Here is a 25473-nt window from a genome sequence, read left to right as displayed (position 1 = left end):
GATTACAATAGTTACTTCATCTCTAAATGGTAATGAATTAGTGCCAATATTTTCAGTGCTGCTAGGTCTTAAATTTTATAGCCTCAATTTGTTTCAGCTCCTAAAAAGATTTCAAAATATTGATTTTATGGTTCATTTTTGGTGTTTTGTTTGTCTTATTTTATGCAATGAAACAGCATCGAACTCTCAGAAACTATAGTAAAAGTTCTTGGAGTTGGCTTATTAAAGCTAGTGTTCACACAAAATACACTTAAAATGCTTCTAGATGAGTTGTAAAAACCCAAGCAATTATATCCAAATGAGGACTTACTCTAAAGAGCTTATTATGAGTTTATGTTCATTACTATTTTTGTCTAACAATAGAGTATACCTTGTAACGTCTATAAAAAAAGAATAGTATCATATCACACACTTTTTGTTATGAACCAGAAGTAGAGGTTTCTGCTTGAAGATCATCTAATAGAGACATCTATTATGAGGGCCAGGGAAAACATAACATTTGTTTATTTCTTGCTCTTAAGTTTATGTCAAAACAATCACAAAGGTTATTGCATTATTTTTAAGTAAAAGAAAAGAAGCAACAGTCACCAAGAATTTGAATAGAGAGGTCATACATAGATTGATTTATTGATCTATTTATATAGATAATGTACATATATATATATGAATATAGTAGTATTCCAAATAAGTTGGAAAAAAGTTCCTGTGACATAGATACTATTAAGAACATTAAATTATTTCAACACCTTAGGAGAATCTAGTCTTTGACAAGTAATAATTATAGTGTGAGAGTTGGACTATAAAGAAAGCTGAACACCTAAGAATTGATGCTTTTGACTGTGGTGTTGGAGAAGACTCTTGAGAGTCCCTTGGACTGCAAGGAGATCCAACCAGTCCATCCTAAAGGAGATCAGTCCTGAATGTTCATTGGAAGAACTGATGCTGAAGCTGAAACTCCAGTACTTTGGCCACCTGATGCGAAGCACTGACTCATTGAAAAAGACCCTGATGCTGGGAAAGATTGAAGGCGGGAGGAGAAGGGGATGACAGAAGACCAGATGGTTGGATGGCATCACCGACTCAATGGACATGAATTTGAGTAAGCTCCAGGAGCTGGTAATGGGCAGGGAAGCCTGGCGTGCTACAGTCCATAGGGTCACAAAGAGTCGGACATGACTGAGCGACTGAACTGAACTGAACTAAATCATAGTGGCTAAGACGTGTTCAGATCTAGGCTTGTTCAATTACTGTATATAAACTGTAGCAAGGTATTTAATTTTTTTGTGCTTCAGAATTCATAATATTAATTTTTCTGTGCTTTAGAATTCATATCTGTAAGTAATAATATAGTACGTACCCCATAAAGTCTCTTTGAGGATTTGATTCTACACTTAGCTCTGTCCTCACTCTTAGCTTACTTTGTCTTCTTTATCATCTCCCTTCTAACAATAGAGGAACATCTTTCAGGTGTCTATTCCTGGAGTGCAGCAAGAGTTAAAAGTGCATCCTCTATCCTCAGACATTAACTCTAGAAGTATATCATGTTTTTAATTTCTGTGGAGGGCAATTTGGAAATAGCTTTCCCACTTCTGGGAATTTATCCCAAAGATATACCTGCTAACTGCTGCTAAGTCACTTCAGTTGTGTCCGACTCTGTGCGACCCCATAGACGGCAGCCCACCAGGCTCCCCCGTCCCTGGGATTCTCCAGGCAAGAACACTGGAGTGAGTTGCCATTTCCTTCTCCAATGCATGAAAGTGAAAAGTGAAAGTGAAGTCGCTCAGTCGTGTCCGACTTCTAGCGACCCCATCGACTGCAGCCTACCAGGCTCCTCCATCCATGGGATTTTCCAGGCAAGAGTACTGGAGTGGGGTGCCATTGCCTTCTCCGAAAGATATACCTAGACACATAGAAATGATGTATGCACAAGGTAATTCACTGTGGTGTTGGTTCTAAAAACAAAAGTTAGGAAACAACCCAAGTTTCTATGGGCAGTCACACAATGGAATATACTATAAAAGGAAAAAGGAGTAAGGGAGGGAAAGAGAGGATGAGAAAGTTCTCTATGAAGGATATTGAAAAACTTCCAAGGTCTGTTGCTCAGTTCAAAAGAAAAAAGTGTAGAGAGCTGTGTCAAAACAAAGTAAGGTAGAGAGGAGTGTCTTTGTGTTTTTATTTTCATGTACTTTCATAAAGAAAAAACTAGGGATAGAGAGGAAAGAATGTGATGGAGTCACAACTGGTGTATAAGTACAATTTTATATCATTCTAATTTTTGAACCATTTGAACATCATTACAACTCAAAACTAAAATTGAAGTAATGGAAAAGAACAGGTATTCTAAAGACAGTCTGCCTTGATTCAAGTCCCAGATTTGCTATTAACTGTGTGTCTTGGTCAAATTCTGATTCTCACCTGATAAATGGAGATAATAAATCGTAGTTTCATCTTTGTAGGACTGTAGTAAAAATTTTATGATTTGATACATGTGAAGTATTTATAATGCATACCAAATAATAAGTGATGATAGCTGTTGGGATCATAAGTTCAGAATGTCCAGAACTAACTTCATTTCCTTTGCTTCACCCTGGTACATTCCTAATTTCATTGAGAGGCATCACCATCTTCTTGGTCATTGTAGGTATAATGAATTATTCTTAACCTCTTTCTTTCTTTCACCTTCAACTTGAAATTTGTCCGAAGTCCTATTTCTGGTCCTACTAATTTTCTAACGTTTATTTAAATGCCTCTGTCCTTGCTCAGGCCTTCTAAGAATATGCACTCTGATGAAAAGTACCACATCTCCATCATTACAGCAAAGCCCATCAATAATACTGTTGCCATCAGCTTTCACCTAAGGGGCTTAATAAATATTTTCTTTGGTTGAATTAAATTTTCAAATCTTGATGTGTTTCCACTTTATATAACTTTATTAAATATACATTATACTAATGTTTTAAAAGGGAATATTTTTACATATCCTTACCTCGGAGAATTTGAGTTCAGTTAATTGCATGATTGTATGTTATATGAAATATACCTTGGTAAGACCTTGTTTCCAAAATTATGCATTATTTAATGTGCTCTTGGAGCATCACATATGGGAATAATTTTGTACACCAGGTGTATTGTTTCAATTACCTAGTTAATCTTCTACATTAATGGGAATGGATTTTGTTTATTTTAGTAAAATGAAATCTGTTGAATTAGGGGAAATTGGCATCCATTAATATTATTTCTATTGTAGTGTATTTGGGGTTTAAAATTTTTGATCTTAGATGTCAATTATTGTCCCAAATGAATCGACATGAGAACCATTATTTCATGGAAATACGTTTAGAGGTAGTACTTGTCAAGTTGTAAGTGTGTTTAAGAAAACCAGAATGTAGTACTGGTCTCTTTTCCAGTAGAACGAAAGTGGTGTTCACATTTCCTCACTATATTTCTTGCATGACTTCCTGTAGACGTGTGCACTGTTAACAGGCCTGCATGTGTGCACGGGTGTAGAGCAATTGTTTTCACATAACCTGCACCACAGTCACCTGGAAGGTGTATTAAAATACAGAGTACTGGGCTCCGCCCTCGAGTTTGTGATTCCGATCCCAGGTGAGCCTCAGTTTTCTTTTCGTTTGCATCTGACCTTCCGGGCCAGGCACCACAACATGAAAACCACTTGTGTGAAAGTAATACATCAGAGCTGAGCTCTGAGAGCCGATGGTGTGCATTGCTCCTCTTGTCCAGGTTTCAAGACTTCATACTTGATGTCAGCCTTGTCGGGAATATTTTCCACCACAGTAATCACCAGATGCTACAATTCCAGACTCATTCTGTTTTTCAGAGAGCCAGTTATTAAATATTAGCCTGCACCCTGCTAAGAGAGCTGATCAGCAGCAACAAAGAGGCCATAAGCAGCCCAAGAAATGGGTGGATGTAGAATATGGCATGCATGCCTAATTGTTAGAATGCTTAGAGAATAGCATAAAGAGGGACTTATTAATAGTGCTATTAATGAATGAATGACAGCCCAAACTTGAAGCCAGCATCAGCAGGAGTCCCTCAGACAGGGACAGAGTAACACTATTTTCTCAAGTAGGCTGATAATCACTTGCCCTTCAAAAGACCTTCTTTTCATCTAGATAGGCAGAAACTTAAAAAAAAAATGTTAATCAAAATTGTCTGCTTCTTTCTTTAGATTCAAATTAATGTCATTTTCCAAACCAGACAGCTTCTTTGAAGACATAGTCATTACTATTTAAAAATTAGAAAATCAGATGTACACGTTACAAGACCACAGGACCAGACCATGCCTTCATCAGTTTCAGTATTCAGGGAACCTGCACAACGTCAGAGGACTTGCCTCTGCAGACTGTTAGGCTTGCTTGGCTACACAGCCTCTGGGTTATGCAACATACAGGCTTACATTAAGACAAAAAGAATTAATATCATTGGAAAGACAGACAGTAGATAGACTTTATATAGTCTTCTTTCCAAGGTAAATAACTCAGCAGTGCTTGACATGCTATATGGGAAGGCACCACTTTTTATCAGCTTTGTAACTTTGAACAATTTGCGCTTCCATTTCATGGGGAGACTTGGAAGTAACTAACGTAAAGTGCCTAGTCTAGGCAGAGTAGGATAATTGGTAATGCTGAGGTTTATGGATACTCTTCATGTTCGGATACACTGATGCTGAAGAATAAGGACTCAGGTGCAAATACTATTGTTTTACATGTGACTCCTCCTTATGTTCAAATGTAAAGTTTCTCTCTATTTTTTAGAGCATTTTCATTTAAATTACATGCATACAGTCCCCAACTTATGATGGTTCCACTTAATGATTTTTCAGCTTTATGATGGTGGAAAAGCAATATGCATTCAGTAGAAACCATACTTAAAGGTTTGAATTTTGATCTTTTCCCAGGCTCGCTATATGTGGTATGATACTGTCTTGTGATGCTGGACAGTAGCAGCAAGCTAACCATGGGCTCCCAGTCAGCCACCAGTGTAAACAACCAATATACTTACAACTATCCTACTCTGCTTTTCTACTTTCAATCCAATATTCAATAAATTATATGAGATAGTCAATACTTTATTATCAAATAGATTTTGTGTTAGATGATTTTGGCCAACTGTAAGCCAGTATAAGTGTTCTGAGCATGCTTAAGGCAGGCTAGGCTTATGATGTTCAGTAGATTAGGTGTATTAAGTATATTTTCAACTTAACCATACTTTAAATTTACAGTGAGTATATTCCTCAGTTGTAAGTTGAGGAAGATCTGGAATTTGCTCCAAAATACATTTACTTGATAAATTATTTTGTAAAAACTCCTTCTGAAAGCTCTTATGCAAGTACATAAATACATTTATTCCCATTTGGCATCCCATTTCTTTCCACTTAAACAATTGGGCAGGGAAATTTTTTATTAGCATTCCTACTTCACAGATGAAGCATCTTTAGCCCAGAGATACCAAAATGAGATGGCCAGATGAATTTGTCTGGTTTCTGATTCCTATTCCACTGCACAGAGTATGTCAACAAATACTTAAAAATTTTTAAGGCAAAAAGCAGGGGTTCACATGAGCGAAGGAAGTGAAATATTTATCTTCACTACTGAAATACCTTAAGATTTACCATGGAGAAAGAAATATTGTCATTGTTAATGTGTCCTGCAGCTATAAAGGCAATCAAAGACAATTTAAGGCCCCTCTTCTTTTAAGCCCCAAGTTTTTAAACTCTGTAGCAAAGCAGGAGACAATTGAGTAACAGCTTTCACACATCCATTTAGAAACACAAGAAAACGAATTTCAGGTAATAGATGAGTATAGTAAAACTGAATTACATAATAACAGTAGTAAATGCAATTTATGTTCCCAGTGGAAAGGTTTACTGTTAAGTGGTTCACTTGCGACTTTTGTGAGTCGTGGAATGTATAGTTCCCTAGGGAGAAGTGAGAGTGTTTGCCAATACTTAGCAGGACCCAGAAGGATGTTACACATTGCAAGTGGATAGGTATAAGATGACCATGATAGACTGCAAAATCAATGATGGCTCAGTTTTATTCTGCAACAACTGGTGTGTCGGTCACTGTTTTTATTTTAAAAGGGTATATAAATAATAAAGAACTCCTGGGCAAACCCCAGATCTCTGGCTTAAGGAAACAGCATGAAACACTAATTTTGAATACTCTTAGCTTGGCCATATTCTCTTCAGGCTCCATCCACAGAATATCATCTTAAAACCAAAGAACTTAAAAATATTAATTTCACAGTACTTATCTGTTTAAAAGCTTGGCAAAGCCTCACTTAATTCCTGGGAAATACAGATGGGATTAAGTTCAGAACTCTTACTAAGTTCTGGAATCATCAGATTAGACATTGAAAGCCTTTGGGAAGAGAAAAATGTAGTCATTCTGAATTTCACTTATAAAGGGGAAATAGGATCAAAAAACAAGTTTCATATCTATATACCTCATATGCATTTTCATAATCTTCAGCTTTCATTATAAGTTTATTACATATTTTTTCCAGTTCAGTGATTTTTACTAAATACAAGTTGTGCAACCATCATAGATTATTTTCCATAGAATTTTATTCCTGGGCTAATTGGGAGAGAAATCATCTATTAAAGCCTTGTTACTAAGACAACATTGTAAATCAGCTATACTCCAACAAAAATTTTTCTTAAAAAGCTTACTACTGATGAGAACATGTACCACGACTGAAGCGACTTAGCAGCAGCAGCAGCAGCAGTGCTTGGATCATAAAAAAAGCAAGAGAATTCCAGAAAAACTTCTGCTACATTGACTTTGCTAAATCCTTTGACTGTATGGATCACAACAAACTGTAGAAAATTCTTAGAGATGGGAATACCAGACCACCATACCTGCCTCCTGCAAAACCTATATGCAGGTTAAGAAAAAACAGTTAGAACCAGACATGGAGCAAAGAACTGGTTCAAAATTGGGAAAGGAGTACACCAAGGCTGTATATTGTCACCCTGCTTATTTGACTTATATGCCAAGTACATCATGAGAAATGCCAGGCTGGATGAAGCACAAGCTGGAATCAAGATTGCCAGGAGAAATATCAGTAACTTCAGATATGCAGACTTCTGCCACCCTTATGGCAGATAGTGAAGAGGAACTAAAGAGCCTCTTGATGAAAGTGAAAGGGAGACTGAAAAAGCTGGCTTAAAACTCAGCATTTAAAAAACAAAGACATTGGCATCTGGTCCCATCCCTTCATGGCAAATAGATGGGAAAACAATGGAAACAGTGACAGACTTTATTTCCTTGGGCTCCAAAATCACTGCAGATGGTGACTGCAGCCATGAAATAAAAAGACACTTGCTCCTTGGAAGAAAAGCTATGACCAGCCTGGACAGTGTATTAAAAAACAGAGACATTACTTTGCCAACAAAGATCCATATACTTTGCTGACAAAGGTCCATATAGTGAAAGCTATGATTTTCCCAGTAGTCATGTATGGATGTGAGAGTTGGACCTTAATAAAGAATGCTGAGGGCCGAAGAGTTGATGCTTTCAAGCTGTGGTGTTGGAGAAGACTCTTGAGAGTCCCTTGGACAGCAAGGAGATCAAACCAGTCAATTCTAAAGGAAATCAACACTGAATATTTGCTGGAAGTACTGATGCTGAAACTGAAGCTCCAATACTTTGGCCACCTGATGCAAAGAACTGACTCATTTGAAAAGACCCCGATGCTGGGAAAATTGAAGGCAGGATGAAAAGGGGACAACAGAGGATGAGATGGCTGGATGGCGTCACCAACTCAATGGACATGAGTTTGAGCAAGCTCCAGGAGATGGTGAAGGACAGGGAAGCCTGACATGCTGCAGTCCATGAAGTCGCAAAGAGTTGGACACGAATGAGCAACTGAACAACAAATAGTGCTTGCATTGTGTGCTTGTGTTATTATATTTCTACCAATCTTTAGTGTCGTCGTACAGTTAATGTTAAAAATAAAGCTGAACTAATTTAATTTCCTCTTGAAGATCCTGAAATAGTATCCAATTATTTATATAATGATGGTGATGATGGTGATGCAGATAATAATACCCATGCATACCATTTAACTTTGCACTTTCTATAGGCTAGATGTTTTGCTCTGCATTAAAACAAAAAAACATTTCACAGGGATAGACCTCAGTTTAACCATAGGAGGGGGGAATATTTGTTAACTCAAGAGATGACTGAAGATGACTGAGATGACTGAAGTTTATTAGCAATTAAGTAACTTATCTAAAGTTAAACATTTAATAAATGCAAGACCAGAATTCAAATCCAGGTTTATCTGCCTCCAAAATCTGTATGTTTAACTAGTAGTTGCTATTACTATTCAGCATATGCCTTTTGAAGAGTCATATTTAAGACCACTAACAGTTGATATGTAGCTTTATTTAGAAAGTATTTTCTTTGTATATTGGACTTTCTAGATGGCTTAGTGGTAAAGAATCTGCTGATCACTAGTGGAGATGAAGGAGACATGGGTTCGATCCCTGGGTCAGGCATATCCCCTGGAGGAGCAAATGGCAACCCACTCCAGTACTGTTGACTGGAGAATTCCATGGACAGAGAAGCCGGGCAGGCTACAGTCCATGGGGTCGCAGAGTCAGATGCGACTGAGCACACCTGTAGTTAGAAATGTAGTGACATTTGCTCAGTCATGTCCCACTCTTTGCGACCCCATGAACTATACAGTCCATGGAATTCTCTAGGCCAGAATACTGGACTGAGTAGCCTTTCCCTTCTCCAGGGAATCTCCAGGGGATCTTCCCAAGCCAGGGATGGAACCTGGGTCTCCCACATTGCAGGCAGATTCTTTACCAGCTGAGCCACAAGGGGAAGCGAGCCTACCTGTATTCCTTGTATATTATCTCCTCTGTTGATTTTAGTGGTGTTATTTGTTGGGATAATTAAATGTGTATGGGGCAAAAAAATTGTTTGGCACATCTAATGTTTATTTAAGATAATATCTGAAGCAGGTTATCAAAATCCCCACACATGTGGACACTTTTAACTACTTAATACCAGAGAACATCAAGTGTTTTCACAGCTGTACATTATGGTTTATATTGTCAAATCACAAAAAACATTTTGGTCTATGCTGGCAAACAATGGAATATGATTAGACTCCTGTGTAAGAACAATACAGAAATGTCAATACATTTTTTTCATTATTTTCCAGGCTTGACCTATTTGCAAATTTAAATATCAGTGCCTGGAAATTTAAGCAATCATTTTGCTTAGGGAGGACTTCCCTGGTGGCTCAGTGATAAAGAATCCACCTTCCAATGCAGAAGCCACAGGAGACGCAGGTTCAATCTCTGGGTTGAGAAGATCCCCTAGAGGAGGAAGTGGCAACCCACCCCAGTATTCTTGCCTGGGGAATCCCATGGACAGAGGAGCCTGGTGGGCGACAGTCCATGGGGTCCCAGAGAGTGGGACACTACTGAGTGACTGAGCACGCATGCATGCTTGCTTGGGGAGTGTTAGGTACTCCCAGTCTTCCTATTATATGTTCCCATATTTCCCTTTTTGAACCATTTTTCCAGTCTTTCCAATCAATATCTCAAATATTCACTCTTTAATTTTCACTCTCAGTCCTATTTTTTTCTTTGTTTGTCCCCTATTTCATTGGCCTGATGTAACACTTGTACTAGATTAACAGTCGCCTTTAAACCTTATAGCACCTACTTACTAATTGCACCTAACTTCATTTTCAGTTGTCATGTTCTGTTTACCTAAAATTCTTAATCTCTTTGGTTTTGTCCACTTTATGTATTTCCATAAGCCCTCTCAAAGTTTTTAGAAGGTGGCAGTAATGATTGTTAGACCTGGCCCTTTAAAGTTATAGAAGAGAAACTGGAGAACCATTATCATCACTAGATTCTCTAGATATGACTATGTTAAGCATTCCAATTAATCTGCTATTCCCACCTCTCCACTGAGCATAACCATCTTCATAGTAATATTGTTTGATGGAAAATCTTCTAAAAATTGCAAATAAAAAGAAGGTATATTTTCAATTAACAAATTTCAAAAACTACAGTGATCTTACCAAGTTGCTTCTTCCTGTATTTACGTGCATGTTTGATTCTGGTAAGTGTTACTGTGTAGTGCTTAAGAGTGCAGAGACCAATGATCCCCTAACATCAATGCCTAAAGACTATATTTGGCACAGCTGTAGGCTCCTTGTGTTTTGAACACAATTTGGAGTAACAGCAGCTGAAGAAGAGAAACTCTAATAGCATTTAAAATGCATACATTATGTTTTGTAATTTCTGCAAGCCAGAAGATGGTAACTAGATACTAATAAAATGTACTCATTTCCACTTATCCCAATGGGAGGGCTTTCCTGGTGGCTCACATGGTAAAGAATCCACCTGCATTGCAGGTGACCTGAGTCCAATCCCTGGGTCGGGAAGATCCCATGGAGAAGGAAATGGCAACCTATTCCAGTATTCTTGCCTGGAGAATCCCATGGACAGAGGAACCTGGTGGGCTGCAGTCCATGATGTCACAAAGAGTTGGACACAAATGAGCAGCCAACACTATCCCAATGGGAAAACTTTTGTATTACCTGAGAAAACTTTTGTGTTACGTAAGATATAAAAAAAGATTGTATCTCCCTGAAAATATTCATTTTAAAATCAATTCAGTTCAATCACTCAGTCGTGTCCAACTCTTTGCGACCCCATGAATCACAGCATGCCAGGCCTCCCTATCCATCACCAGCTCCTGGAGTTCACTCAGACTCACGTCCATCGAGTTGGTGATACTGTCCAGCCATCTTATCCTCTGTCATCCCCTTTTCCTCCTGCCCCCAATCCTTCCCAGCATCAGAGTCTTTTCCAATGAGTCAACTCTTCACGTGAGGTGGCCAAAGTACTGGAGTTTCAGCCTCAGCATCAGTCCTTCCAATGAACACCCAGGACTGATCTCCTTTAGAATGGACTGGTTGGATCTCCTTGCAGTCCAAGGGACTCTCAAGAGTCTTCTCCAACACCACAGTTCAAAAGCATCAATTCTTCAGTGCTCAGCTTTCTTCACAGTCCAACTCTCACATCCATACGTGACCACAGGAAAAACCATAGCCTTGACTAGACGAACCTTTGTTGGCAAAGTAATGTCTCTGCTTTTGAATATGCTGTCTAGGTTGGTCATAACTTTCCTTCCAAGGAGTAAGCGTCTTTTAATTTCATGGCTGCAGTCACTATCTGCAGTGATTTTGGAGCCCAGAAAAATAAAATCTGACACTGTTTCCCCTGGTTCCCCATCTATTTCCCATGAAGTGATGGGACCAGATGCCATGATCTTCGTTTTCTGAATGTTGAGCTCTAAGCCAACTTTTTCACTCTCCTCTTTCACTTTCATCAAGAGGCTTTCTAGTTCCTCTTCACTTTCTGCCATAAGGGTGGTATCATCTGCATATCTGAGATTATTGATATTTGTCCTGGCAATCTTGATTATAGCTTGTGCTTCTTCCAGCGCAGCATTTCTCATGATGTACTCTGCATATAAGTTAAATAAGCAGGGTGACAGTATACAGCCTTGACGTACTCCTTTCCTATTTGGAACCAGTCTGTTGTCCCATGTCCAGTTCTAACTGTTGCTTACTGACCTGCATATAGGTTACTTATTACTTATCTTTATTAATGTTAGATAGGAGTATATTTTCCCCAAAAGAACTTAGTCCAGTTTGTATTGTACCTCCTTTTCTTTAATAAATAGATAATTGGAGAATCAGCTAAGTTATTGTGTTTTGTTTTTTGTTTTAGTGTGGAGACAATCAATGATGGAAATTTTCACATTGTGGAACTACTCGCCCTGGATCAAAGTCTCTCCCTCTCAGTGGATGGAGGGAGCCCCAAAATCATTACCAACTTGTCAAAGCAGTCCACTCTGAATTTTGACTCCCCACTCTATGTCGGAGGTAAGCCCTTTCTCAAATTTCATGGATTCCCAAACCCTATGATTCTCATCACAGATTAATCCTGAAGTTGTTGATGCCTGGTGCCATGGTTATTGATCAATCATTGATGGACAGCAAGGATAGAAAAGAAAGAGTCCTAGATGGGTGTAAGAGTCTATTTGGTAATGCTGACCCCGGGTCTAACTAAATATGTAGTCGGGTGAAGAAGGACATTAATGTTTCTTTTGTCTATCACTTGCTAGCTGATTTACACATCAGATAATTATTTGATCTGGTGTATGGAAAAAGAAATCTGGTTATAAGTCAAATCAGACAATGAAAAAGATGAGAAAACAAGTTCGATGCAAACTGAGGAGTATATGACCCACCCCAGCTCCCTTAAGGAGGGTAACACTACCAGCTTCAGTCAGATGTCGCTATGCTTGAGTGTCTTCACTACTAGTCACAAGCTCATCTACAGGATAGGATAGTTATTAATGAAATCAAATGAATGAATGAACAAATTATAATTCACAAATTGTATTGGGGCAATGGGAAGTACTTCTGTTGAGCTCAGACCTTAAGGAGAATGATAAAGATAGAAGGTTGGAAAGGTGGTTTAGGGCTGAAAAGACAGAGTGAAGACTATTTTTAAACAACAAGAAGGCAGATGAGCAAATATATGAGAGATGGACAGAGATCTGAAGGAGTGCAAAGAAGAGGAACCGCAGTAGGGAAACCTTGCACCCTTGCGTAAATCTGGAGGAGTAGATATAACCCGGAGATAGAACTTCAAATTTCAAGCAAATGAGTAAGAGAGCATATGATGGTGAATTGAGTTGCATCGAATTAAATTACATTGAACTGAGATGAATTGACTGATAAAATCAACTCATTTTACAGATAAATAAGCCAAAGTTTCTGAATGGGTCAATGTAACCAATTTCTTCACCATGAAAGATATTTTCAACTTTACATCAATTATTTTCACAAGAACAACCTTGGGATGCTACATATTTTTACCAACCCCTCAAATCCTTCCCTAAAAGCAGTTTTGAAAAATTTCTGAAATTCCAGAGCATCTCTGATTTTAATAATTTTAGCAGTAGACAATCTGAACTCTGCTATAGAATTGCGATTTTTTTTTTAAAGCAGTTAAAAGTCTTTGGTACAATTCTGTAAAGATTTATTGAACACCTCCCATAAGCTGAGAACTAAGTTAATAGAGAGGCATAAAGAATGAAAAACTGAAAAAGAATCATCCCTTCTGTACCCGGGGGAGTGGAGAAGACAGACACATCCTCATGAAACCAAAATGCATTGTAATAAAAGTATCTTATAGAAAGTCTGGGCAGCAAGATAACTGATCTATTTGCTTCATGGGAATCACATTATGGGATTCATTAACAGGCAAGAGCCTCCATTGTTGCCTGTACTACAGTGAATGGCAGTTGAAAGTCACTGATGTTACCTGTGGTTGGAGAGAAAAGAAATTATATTTGCTAAGCACCTGCTGTGTTCTCAGCATAATGCTTCTTTTACAGTCTTACCCCCAGAGACTGTAGGAAGTAGGTATGATTTTTTGTTTTATAATCCCTAAGGGAGTATCTCAGGGACTCCATAGAGCATGTCCAAGTTCACAAAGCTATGAAGCTATGATAGAAACCTCGTTTGAGTTCAGGTCTGTCTGCACCCAAAGCCACCTGCATTGATATTCACTTCTTAATATTGAGCAGAAGAGTAAACAGTCTAACTTCTGTGGCTTTTTGTTTCTTTCTGGACTTGTCCTTCGCCTGATTTTTTTATACTTTCATTAGAGATCATTTCACTGAGTCTTCTAAGACCCCTTTAGAATGTAGTTAAAAAAATAAATAAGTATTGAATTGGAATGCTTGGGCCAGAAGCCTGGTAGTGCAGTGGTTAGGACTGTGCTTCCAATGCAGAGGGTATGGATTTGACCCCTGGTTGGAGAACTAAGATCCCACATGCCACATGGCATGACCAATAAGTAAGTAAGTAAGTAAAGAAGGCAGAGCACCAAAGAATTGATGCTTTCAAACCGTGGTGTTGGAGAAGACTCTTGAGAGTCCTTTGGACAGCAAGGAGATAAAACTAGTCAATCCTAAAGGAAATCAACAGTGAATATTCATTGGTAGGACTGATGCCGAAGCTGAAGCTTCAATACTCTGGCCACCTGATGTGAAGAGCTGACTCACTGCAAAAAGACTTTGATGCTGGGAAAGACTGAGGGCAGGAGGAGAAGGAGGAGACAGAGGATGAGATGGTCAGATGGAATCACCGACTCAATGGACATGAGTCTGAGCAAACTCCAGGAGATAGTGAGAGACAGGGAAGCCTGGCATGCTGCCATTCATGGGGTCACAAAGAGTCGGACATTACTTAGTGACTAAACAACAAAGAAAGTAAATAAATAAAATTCCATGTTTTTAAAAAAGAACATTTTTCAAAAAGGGGGAAAGAAGAGTTTTTAGTCAGCACTGCCAAGTCCTTTGACTGTGTGGATCACAATAAACTGTGGAAAATTCTGAAAGAGATGGGAATACCAGACCACCTGACCTGCCTCTTGAGAAACCTATATGCAGGTCAGGAAGCAACAGTTAGAACTGGACATGGAACAACAGACTGGTTCCAAATAGGAAAAGGAGTTCATCAAGGCTATATATTGTCACCCTGCTTATTTAACTTATATGAAGAGTACATCATGAGAAACGCTGCGCTGGAAGAAACACAAGCTGGAATCAAGATTGCCGGGAGAAATATCAATAACCTCAGATATGCAGATGACACCACCCTTATGGCAGAAAGTGAAGAGGAACTGGAAAGCCTCTTGATGAAAGTGAAAGAGGAGAGTGAAAAAGTTGGCTTAGAGCTCAACATTCAGAAAACGAAGATCATGGCATCTGGTCCCATCACTTCATGGGAAATAGATGGGGAAACAGTGGAAACAGTGGCAGACTTTATTTTTCTGGGCTCCAAAATCACTGCAGATGGTGATTACAGCCATGAAATTAAAAGACGCTTACTCCTTGGAAGGAAAGTTATGACCAACCTAGACAGCATATTCAAAAGCAGAGACATTACTTTGCCAGCAAAGGTCCGTCTAGTCAAGGCTATGGTTTTTCCAGTGGTCATGTATGGATGTGAGAGTTGGACTGTGAAGAAAGCTGAGCACTGAAGAATTGATACTTTTGAACTGTGGTGCTGGAGATGACTCTTGAGAGTCCCTTGGACTGCAAGGAGATCCAACCAGTCCATTCTGAAGGAGACCAGTCCTGGGTGTTCATTGGAAGGACTGATGCTGAGGCTGAAACTCCAATACTTTGGCCACCTCACGTGAAGAGTTGACTCATTGGAAAAGACTCTAATGCTGGGAGGGATTGGGGGCTGGAGGAGAAGGGGACGACAGAGGATGAGATGGCTGGATGGCATCACCGACTCAATGCACATGAGTTTGGGTGAACTCCGGAAGTTGGTGATGGACAGGGAGGCCTGGCATGCTGCGGTTCATGGGGTCGCAAAGAGTCAGACACGACTGAGCGACTGAACTGAACTGAACCAGTAGTCCGTCTAAGAATAGAGGGCTTGGAAGGAGGCAGACAGTGCCTCTGTCTTCTCAAGCCTGAAGAAAACCACTTTCCATCGGCCTCATTGCCAGAGAGTGCACTAGGGTCATTTCCTTCCCTCTCAGAGGAGAGTCTTAAGGGTAATTCACATTTAAAAAATAGAATACAATCCTAAGACCACAGTCCTGGATTCTTTATGATAAAGGCAGGAGAAGCTGAATTAGCAAAGGAGAGAAAGGAGGATGACCTCTGCAAAGAGGAACACTCTGCAGGGAGGCTAGCCTGAAGGTGATACATTCCATGCCATAAGCCTCTCCAAGAGTATTTTCTATCAAAACAGGGAGGCAGCTTTCCCCACCCTCGGATTTCAGCTACCCGTGATATAGCCTTTCCATAAAACAAAACGATGTGATCCTCATGTTTTTGTGTATAAAAGTCCAGCCAGAACACATATTAGTGTAGTGTTAGTTGCCCTGTTGTGTCTGACTCTTTGAGACCCCACAGATTGTAGTTTGACAGTCTACTCTGTCCATGGGATTCTCCAGACAAGAATACTGGGGTGGATTGCCATTCCCTTCTCCAGAGGATCTTCCCAACCCAGGGATCGAGTCCCGCTGTCCTGCATTGCAGGCAAACTGTTTACTGTTTGAACTACAGGGAAGACCTGTATTAATGAGATTTTTTTTTTAAAGACCCACACATAGAGGCACCCTCCACACATCACAAATCCTCTTCTAATGTCCCCATTGGACAGTGTTGACAAAACCTTAGTGTTGACACTTGGTTCCTTTATTGTCACTCTGAAACATGTAGGGCTTGTTAAGGCTAAAAGGTATCTACTAAATTAACTGTTGTTTATGAATAGTAAATCCCAGCTATGGTCCATGGCATAGAGGAAAGGCTGAAGGAAAAAAAGCCCTGGACCTTACTTTTGTTTTTATCAGTTAAAACTTAGTTCTCTGGTCAGAAGTCTATCAAGCACCTGAAAACGTTGAGTTATGATAGGTCTTGACTTTATGATATCCTACCGAAAGTAACTATATGTGTAATGTATCAACATTTTCGTTTACAAATTACTACAATCAAAACTAGACCTGTATCATTGTTAACTTTGGGAATAGAAAGAACACATTTACTGATTGCTTCTCCCTGCCATGGAACTTCATGGGTCTGTATTTTAGTCTTTACACGTGCATATATGCATGTTGTGTGAGCTCTTGAAATAGTTTTGGAAGAAGTTCTTTTTTAACTTCTGAAGAAAGGATCATAAATGTACAGATATTAGAGTCCACATGTTTTTGCAGAATGGATATGATTACATTTGGAGAAGGCAATGGCACCCCACTCCAGTACTCTTGCCTGGAAAATCCCAGGGACAGGGGAGCTTGGTGGGCTGCAGTCCATGGGGTAGTGAAGAGTTGGACACGACTGAGTGACTTCATTTTCACTTTTTACTTTCATGCATTGGAGAAGGAAATGGCAACCCACTCCAGTGTTCTTGCCTGGAGAATCCCAGGGACGGGGGAGCCTGGTGGGCTGCCGTCTCTGGAGTCGCAGAGAGTCAGACACGACTGAAGCAACTTAGCAGCAGCAGCATGATTACATTAGAAGAACTTATCCCCTTGGGCTTCCCTGATGGCTCAGTGGAATCCACCTGCCAGTGCAAGAAACACAGATTCAATCCTTGGTCTGGATAGATCCCACATTCCATGGAACAGCTAAACCCGTGCACCACAACGATGGAGCCTGTGCTCCAGAGCCCGGGAAATGCTACTACTGAGGCCATGGCCACAACTGCCGAAGCCTGCATGCCCTAGAGCCTGTGTGCCACAGCAAGAGAAGCCACCGCAATGAGAAATCCACGCACTGCAACTAGCGAGTAGTCCCAGCTCACCGCAACTGGAGAAAAGCCCACACAGCAAAGAAGACTCAGCATATCGAAAAATAAGTAAATAAATAATGTTTCAAAACCTCTTCAAAAAGAAGAGGAGGAAGAACTCACCCCCAAACAAGAAATTTACAGTTACTAGTCCTCTCCTGGAAATGGAACATTCTGTCCTTTTGACCCCATTCTAGGAAGCAATCCAGTTACCAAGGCCAAACAGGCAGACTAAAAACCCAAACTCACGACTTTCAATCCACGACACCTAATTCAGCAGGCCCATTTGCATCAGATACACCTGAGCTATATGTTTTTATTTCTGTGCCCACCCCTTCCTTCTGGGTCAGAATCTCAGGTGGGGAAAGAAGGGGGCCTGGGAAGCCGCCTTCTGAACAGCGCCCCTCTGGTGGGTCTTAGGTATTTCAAGCTGGGAAACAGGTGGTGCGTCCATGGGCATTACAGATGAGAAAACTGAGCCCCAGAAGAGAGGAAATGACTGGCCCGAATGCACACAGTCCAAAAATACAAGCTTTGATCTCTAGCCTAGTGGTTTTGCATAAGCCATTGTCTGACTTTGGTACCTCCTAAACCTCGAATGGGTCTCCTTTGAATGAGAGAGAAGATGCTACCCAGAGAGTAGGGCCCAGAGAGTACTGTGGTTCTTGGTCTTTATAACCAACAAACCTAGAGAGTGAGAGCCATGGTCTTTCCCAGCTTCAGCGCCCCCAGCCAGTAGCTCAGAGTCGAGTGCAGGGAAGAATGTCAGCTGCTCTGAAGACCTTGGCTCCATCCCCTCCCCCACTGCTTCACATAGGATCCCATCCAGGAACTATTTCAGGGTCTGGCTTAGGTCATGGAAAGATTCCTCTGCTTTAACAAATGAGGGTTACCATATGACTGTCACTAGTGGAATATACATGTGTGTATATATGTGTGTGTGTATATATTTATGTGTGTATATATATGTGTATGTGTGTGTGTGTGTATATATACACACACACACACATATGCATATACATCCCCTGGAGAGGGGCATGGTAACCCACTCCAGTATTCTTGCCTGGGGAAATCCTATGGACAGAGTAGACTGGCAGGCTACAGTCCATGAGGTCGCAAACAGTCGGACATGACTGAAGCAACTTATCACACTACACATATATATTTGTGTATGTGTGGTGTGTGTATATATATAGATGGGGCTTCCCTGGTAGCTCAGCTGGTAAAGAATCCACCTGCATTGCTGGAGACCCCAGGTCGATTCCTGGGTTGGGGAGATCCCCTGGAGAAAGGCTAGGCTACTCACTCCAGTATCCTTGCCTGAAGAATCCCATGGACAGAGGAGGCTGGTGGACTACAGTCCATGGGGTTACAGAGAGTCAGGCACAACTGAGTGACTAAGTGCTTACACACACACACATACACATACAAGATTGCAAATTCTGGTTTTGGAAGAATTTAATTTATAGCCCCAATTTCTTGGAATATGAATGTTTCACCCAATTAGCAAGGGAATAAATAAGATGTGAATGAGGTGCTATCTTGATAGGAAGCAGGGTGAGTTTTTCCGGCAATGACATCCGTGGCTGAGCTTGAGACGTTGCCAGTGTTGTGCTGGACTAGTTGCCAGCTTGAAATTTGTCAGGACTGGGGCGAATGGTCATTGTGAATCTCACCTCTCATCCTCTGAAAATCAGTGGATTGAACTATGGCCTGAGATTAGGGAAGTTTGTCTTATCAGCCTAATTCTAACCTAGTCTTACTAATGACATTGAGCATGTCCTCTGAGCTCTCTGGGCCCTGGGGTTGGTCAGGAAATAAAAACTACTTTGTGAAACCCTAGGCTTCAGGGGTGTGTGTCCAGGTTGGGAGTTGGGTGTGAAGGTAAAGGAGCAGGAATCCCTCTCCCATTCCCACTTACTTTTAAGTACAGTGACCCGAATTTAGATTTTATAGATTGGGGGCAGGAGGAGAAGGGGAAGACAGAGAGATGGCTGGATGGTATCACCAACTTGATGGACATAGTTTGAGTGAACTCTGGGAGTTGGTAATGGACAGGGAGGCCTGGCGTGCTGCAATTCATGGGGTCCCAAAGAGTCGGACATGACTGAGCGACTGATCTGAACTGAAGGTTTTTAAAAACCAAATGTTAAAACTTAAAAATGGACTGCCAGTGAACCTGGGGTCTTTATTCTAGTTGTGCCTTAGAATTGCCTGGAGCATCTTCCAAAAAATAAAAACGAAGAAACATACATCCCTTCTCCCTCCCCCACTCCACCCAGGTAATCTGATCAAATCAGTCTGGGCTGAGGTCCCAAGCATCAGTGTTTCTTCAAAGATCCAGTGTGATTCTGATGTGCAGCCTGGCTGAGAACCGCAGGACAGGATGCTTGTTCTGTCTGGTTCTCCTAAAGAAGAGTTGCACAGACTGCTCCCATCCCACTGGAAGAGCTAAGAGGGTCCGGGTGGCCCCTGGCTGAGGAACCCCTGGGAACCTGGCTTCTGACTCGGTGTCCCTCCCCAGGCATGCCCGGGAAGAACAACGTGGCCGCAGCTCTGCGCCAGGCCCCTGGGCAGAATGGCACCAGCTTCCACGGTTGCATCCGGAACCTTTACATCAACAGCGAACTTCAGGACTTCCGGAAGGTGCCCATGCAGACCGGCATCCTTCCTGGCTGTGAACCATGCCACAAGAAGGTGTGTGCCCACGGCACATGCCAGCCCAGCAGCCAGGCCGGCTTCACCTGCGAGTGCGAGGAAGGATGGACAGGGCCCCTCTGTGATCAGAGGACCAATGACCCCTGTCTTGGAAATAAGTGAGTTTGGGCTGCTTGGGACTTAAACCCACACTCTCCAACCCTGAAACCCATACTGAAGAAAGGAAGGAAGGAAAGGGGGAAGGGATAGAGGGGAGAGAGAGAAGTCAGTGCATTAGCACTGTCTCCCTTACATTCCCTCCATCATCCCCGCTCCATTCCTATCCTCTCTGCCTAACGCATTTCCATCCTTGCGTTCCTCCTCCTCTGTAGATGCGTCCACGGCACCTGCCTGCCCATCAATGCGTTCTCCTACAGCTGCAAGTGCCTAGAGGGCCATGGGGGCGTCCTCTGTGATGAAGAGGAGGATCTGTTTAACCCATGCCAGGCGATCAAGTGCAAGCATGGGAAATGCAGGCTCTCAGGACTGGGGCAGCCCTACTGTGAATGCAGCAGTGGATACACCGGGGACAGCTGTGATCGAGGTAAGCCGAGCCAGCTGGGCCCCTCCCTCTCTCTTGGCAGAGCAAGGGGGGCCGTCATCTTTGAAAAGAGAGAAAGGGAGACAGAGAGGAGAGTGACTTGAGAAATGCCAACTCTTTGCACTATCTGCAGTCGCTCTTATTGATTTACTTTCTAGTGTAAGGCAGGCACAGATATGGAAGGTACTGAACCTCCATGGCAGGCTTCCCTTGTGGCTCAGCTGGTAAAGAATCGCCTGCAATGCGGGAGACCTGGGTTCCATCCCTGAGTTCGGAAGGTTCCCCTGGAGTAAGGCTACTCACTCCAGTATTCTGGCCTAAAGAATTCCATGGACTGTATAGTCCATGGGAGCGCAAAGAGTCGGACACGACTGAGTGACTTTCACTTTCACTGTCAAACCTCCGCGGCAGAATTCTACATGGCCTTCGCATGTCTTCCCATGTTGTGATTTGCTATGAAAATGCTCCTTTTTCTGTTATGCAGAAGCTCATTTCCTTCATTCCTTCTTACCTTTGGGCTTCCCAGTGGCTCAGATGGTAAAAAATCTGCCTGCAATGCTGGAGATCCAGGTTTGATCCCTGGGTCAGGAAGGTCATCTGGAGAAGGAAATGGCAACCCACTCCAATATTCTTGCCTGGAGAATCCCATGAACAGGGAAGCCTGGTGGGCTACAGTCCATGGGGTCGCAAAGAGTCGGACATGACTGAGCGACTAACACTTTCACTTTTCTTACCTTCATCTGCTGTTCTCATCTGTAGAGATCACTCATTCATCTTCTGGCACAGATCAGAAGGTGCTAATAATTCTGCTCTAGCTTTAGGACAGAATCACCTTTGATCTTAGAATCAACTGATTTAAGATAGCAAATTATGCAGGAGAGAGGGACAGAAATGGGCCGACATTTCAACCCACGTACTTCCTTCTCCTGTGTCTGCGTGATCAGGATGTGCTCCACCTCCAGCTGGCAGATTTTGTTGTGTGGATACGGGTGATGAGATGAAAGGAACGTGCCCGTGGAGGCTTCTAGCAGATGGCTCTTTTTGAACTAGTTCGTACTCGGGTGATTTATGAAGTTAGTGGAATGTTACTTGTATTAAGTAACAGATTGAATGGTATTAAACTCTAGGTCTAATAAATTAAATTGCATACTCTCTGAAACGGTGCCCTGTGGTAAGCAAAACCAGCTGTTAGTAGTATAAAAACAGAAGATGTATATTTTTGCTATATAAAAGAGAAGATTTAGGAAGCCAATTTTCTTGTCGGTCCAAAAGCATAGTATTTTTATAGTCCACATATAGAGTATTCACTTGCTCAAAATAAAGGCCAAGAAGAAGTCTTCTGCAAAGAACAGAGCAGACTGTGCCACCAGCCTGTAATACCAAATTTGAGCAAAATGCCGAAAATAGCCCTTAGAAACCGGAAGCCAAGGCAGCATCTCCCTAATTGAGCAGTAGATTCATAGCCACTTCGCACAACTTACAGCAACTGCCCTTACACTGCCTGTGCTTTTTGTTCTTTTCTAGAAATCTCCTGTCGAGGGGAACGGATAAGAGATTATTACCAAAAGCAGCAGGGCTACGCCGCTTGCCAGACGACCAAGAAAGTGTCTCGGTTGGAATGCAGAGGGGGCTGTGCAGGCGGGCAGTGCTGCGGACCTCTGAGGAGCAAGCGAAGGAAATACTCTTTCGAATGCACTGATGGGTCTTCGTTTGTGGACGAGGTGGAGAAGGTGGTAAAGTGTGGCTGTACCCGCTGCGCCTCCTAAACGCATCCCTGGCAGCTTTGGTCTTTGGAAAATGTTGTCTACTTCTTGACCCTGTTGGACTCATGAATGCTTCATAGTGGAAATATTTGAAATATATTGTAAAATACAGAACAGACTTATTTTTATTATGAGAATGAAGACTTTTTTTCTGCATTTAGAAAAAAAAAAGAAATGCTTGAACTAAAGCTTCCCCAATGCTGGAGAAGTATAAAGAATGATACACCTGGAGGCATTAGAACAACGATGCGAACCATGATAACTTGGATTCAGCCTTTAATTTGCTGGAGACCAGCAGAAGCACATACCCGAGAGAGACAAGGTTCTCTCTGCTGATGAGAAGTTGCCCAGAGCATAATTCTCTGCGCCCTGGTTCTCATCTACATGGTTCATAAGGAAGGACAGACCAAGCACATGTGTGTGAGTGAGGGTGCAAGGCAGATGAATGGAACTCCAGAATTCACAGCCGGAATGAATGGATGAGAAATATTTTATGCAAAACATAAGGTATCCTGAAGACCGGGGTTCCATTCATGAGAGGAGATGAGAGTGCTAAAATAAATTTTATCTTCTTTTTAAACGTCAGCATGTTAGCAGGAGAAGCACACAAAAGTGTTTATCTACCGTTTTCCAGTATTAATTTTTTGTAATATAAATGACAAAGGAGATGATAAAGAACCAATAGATTATTGATAAATAAATTAGTAATAATATGAATTTTTGTTTCTATGAGTTCTAAACAGCCCTATACAGTATTCGGTTTCAATGAGAAATATTTATTGTATCAAAGTACATTGTACTTAACATTTTAGGCCATCCTTTTGCTGTTTCTCGATGCTTTAATATATATTAATTTATAATTGTCCTGATATTTTTGTACATTTTTCAAACTTAAAAATCAGGATTCTTTTGTGGGTTTTTTTTTTTTTCTTGGCAATAGTACTAACATAGGGTGTTATCTTGGGATAAATGTGTGTTGATCTGTTTGTTTACCTTGACATCTGACCACTGGTGTCACTGACCTACTGGCCTCATTCAGGACGCCTGCAGAGGGTATGTAAAGTCTATGCGTGAGCCGCTCACTGTACAGAGAGAAGCACCCCTCTGCAGCAAGTCCTCACAGAACAGAATGGTGTGTAGCAATCGACACTAGAAAAGTAGATCTTTTACAAATTAATATTTCCTTGACCTTTTTTTGCCCTTTTACCGGGGTTGGGGAGGGGAGAGAAAAGGCTGTAATGTCAAGAACTGTGATTTTTTTTTTTCACAAACAATAAAGCTCCTTTATGACTTTAATGTTCCCATGTTACCATGTTTGCTGCTAAAGTACAATGTAGAATTAATAGAATTTATAGTGGACTGTGCTCCTCCCTCGTTAAAATCCCAGGGTACCCTGTAAAGTTGCAGATGTTTCTTTCCAAAAACTTTTTTTTACAAAGAAAACTAGACGTACATGTATAATTCAGTGTGCTTTGTCTTTCTCCAGACTAATATCAGTTACACTACTGATGTATGTAAATTAAACGGATATTTACTTCATCTTCAGTTTGTTGGTTTTCTTAGAAACTGCATGCTATTTAGAGCTCCCTCCTTAAGAATGTCTTAATCAAGGTGCTACCAAAAGAACAGGGAAGGAAATTTGTACCTCTTTGATGCCAGAAATTGGTTTGAGATTAGCATACTGTCACATCTTGGGGTTTGGGGTGGCCACATGAAAGAGATGGAGGGCAGAACACGTTCTTGGCTAATAAAAAAAAAGTGCATATTCAATTCATTTCTTCCTCCCAGATATTATAAAATGAAATCTAACTAGACCAAAATGGGACTTTGTTTCTGTTGTTCTTTTCCCCACAGTTAGAACCAAAATGGAAAACTTTTGAAAAGACAAAGGGAACCTTTCTCCACAGGTGCTCTCAGGAAAGGGTTGGTAGTATCAATATATACCATCCAGAACAGGGAAACAACACTGACTGAGTGGAATGTTAACCCTCACCCATCAAGAGTTCTTTGGTTCCCTGCAAGAAAACCCAGTTGTTTTACTTTTTTGGTCAAGCTATGCCACACATGTGATCTTATTTGCCTGACCAGGGATTGAACCTGTGCCCCTTGCGTTGGAAGCAATGAGTCTTAACCCCTGGACCACCACGGAAGTCCTCTGTAGGAAAATCATGTGTATGTGAGTTTGCATTGATGAGTGCACGCAGACACACACACACACACACACACACACACACTCTGCCTCTTTCACAGACACAAATGTCTAATTATTCACTATTCTTTAAAATGTCTGCATTTTAATTATATAAATATTATATAGTCCTTGTAAAACCTTTATAGTATTTATTGTCGCTGGTTGCTTTTTTTTGCAAAGATTTGTGTTATCTTAATAGTCATTGTTTTTTAAGGGCTTATTATATGCAGGTGCTAGACAAAGGACTTTATGTGAAATATCTCATTCATGTCCCACGACAAACCTGTGAGTTTTTATGCTCCTTGTTTTCCACAGGCATAAACAGCTCAGAAATGGGGGAACTGAATTTCAGCCCATCAGCTCTCTCAGACCGCACATGCTTTGTGTTCAAGAGATAGAGGCAGCAGCTCAGTAATTGCTACCCTTTCTACTAAGGGACGTTAAAGGCTTGGTGCCTTATTTCCACCGCCCAATTATTCTCTGTACTAATTATGTCAATTTAAGTAATCTACATTATACACTTTTTGTTGTTTTTTAAGCAAAAAAGTTGAAATATTAGTTGTTTTCAGAATGTTATGCTTTCTCCTTCTTGCTTATAAAGACACAAAATATAATTATGTTTGCTGGAAATTGGGTTGATTCAGCAAGTTTCTTAGGGGATTATTTGCCTCGTGACGCAACTCCTTTCTACAAGAGCTCTTCTTTGAGGAAACTCAGTAGTCAAATAATTACCAGTAAATAAAACAAATTAAGGGCAGTTATTCATGTTATGAAAGTCTGCTTACTTATAAGGCCTTGACCATAGGATTTCTTCAATAGGAAACTACTTTAGAGCATTTCTGAAAGAATTCGATATGTTAAAATCCATTTTGCCTATATCAGAA

General features: G+C 41.0%; 1 protein-coding gene across 5 annotated transcripts in view; it reads left to right on the top strand.

Annotated features, from left to right (window-relative positions):
* The window catches only part of SLIT2 (slit guidance ligand 2), a 403181-nt gene extending 379244 nt beyond the window's left edge, over positions 1 to 23937 (top strand). For 4 of the 5 annotated variants that reach the window (XM_044946044.2, XM_044946043.2, XM_006063259.4 and 1 more), the window contains 4 exons: positions 11801 to 11955; positions 19922 to 20213; positions 20427 to 20638; positions 22160 to 23937. In XM_044946044.2, the coding sequence (XP_044801979.1) occupies positions 11801 to 11955; positions 19922 to 20213; positions 20427 to 20638; positions 22160 to 22401 (901 nt within the window). In that variant the 3' untranslated portion in view covers positions 22402 to 23937. The remainder of the gene's footprint in view (positions 1 to 11800; positions 11956 to 19921; positions 20214 to 20426; positions 20639 to 22159) is intronic. The other variant, XM_044946045.2, reaches the window with a different exon arrangement.
* Positions 23938 to 25473: the final 1536 nt, after the last annotated feature.

The sequence above is a fragment of the Bubalus bubalis genome, chromosome 7 (genome assembly GCF_019923935.1).
Source record: "Bubalus bubalis isolate 160015118507 breed Murrah chromosome 7, NDDB_SH_1, whole genome shotgun sequence".
Taxonomy (NCBI): Eukaryota; Metazoa; Chordata; class Mammalia; order Artiodactyla; family Bovidae; genus Bubalus; species Bubalus bubalis.
The sequence above is the reverse complement of the archived record's forward strand: the minus strand, read 5'-3'. Positions and strand labels throughout refer to the sequence as shown.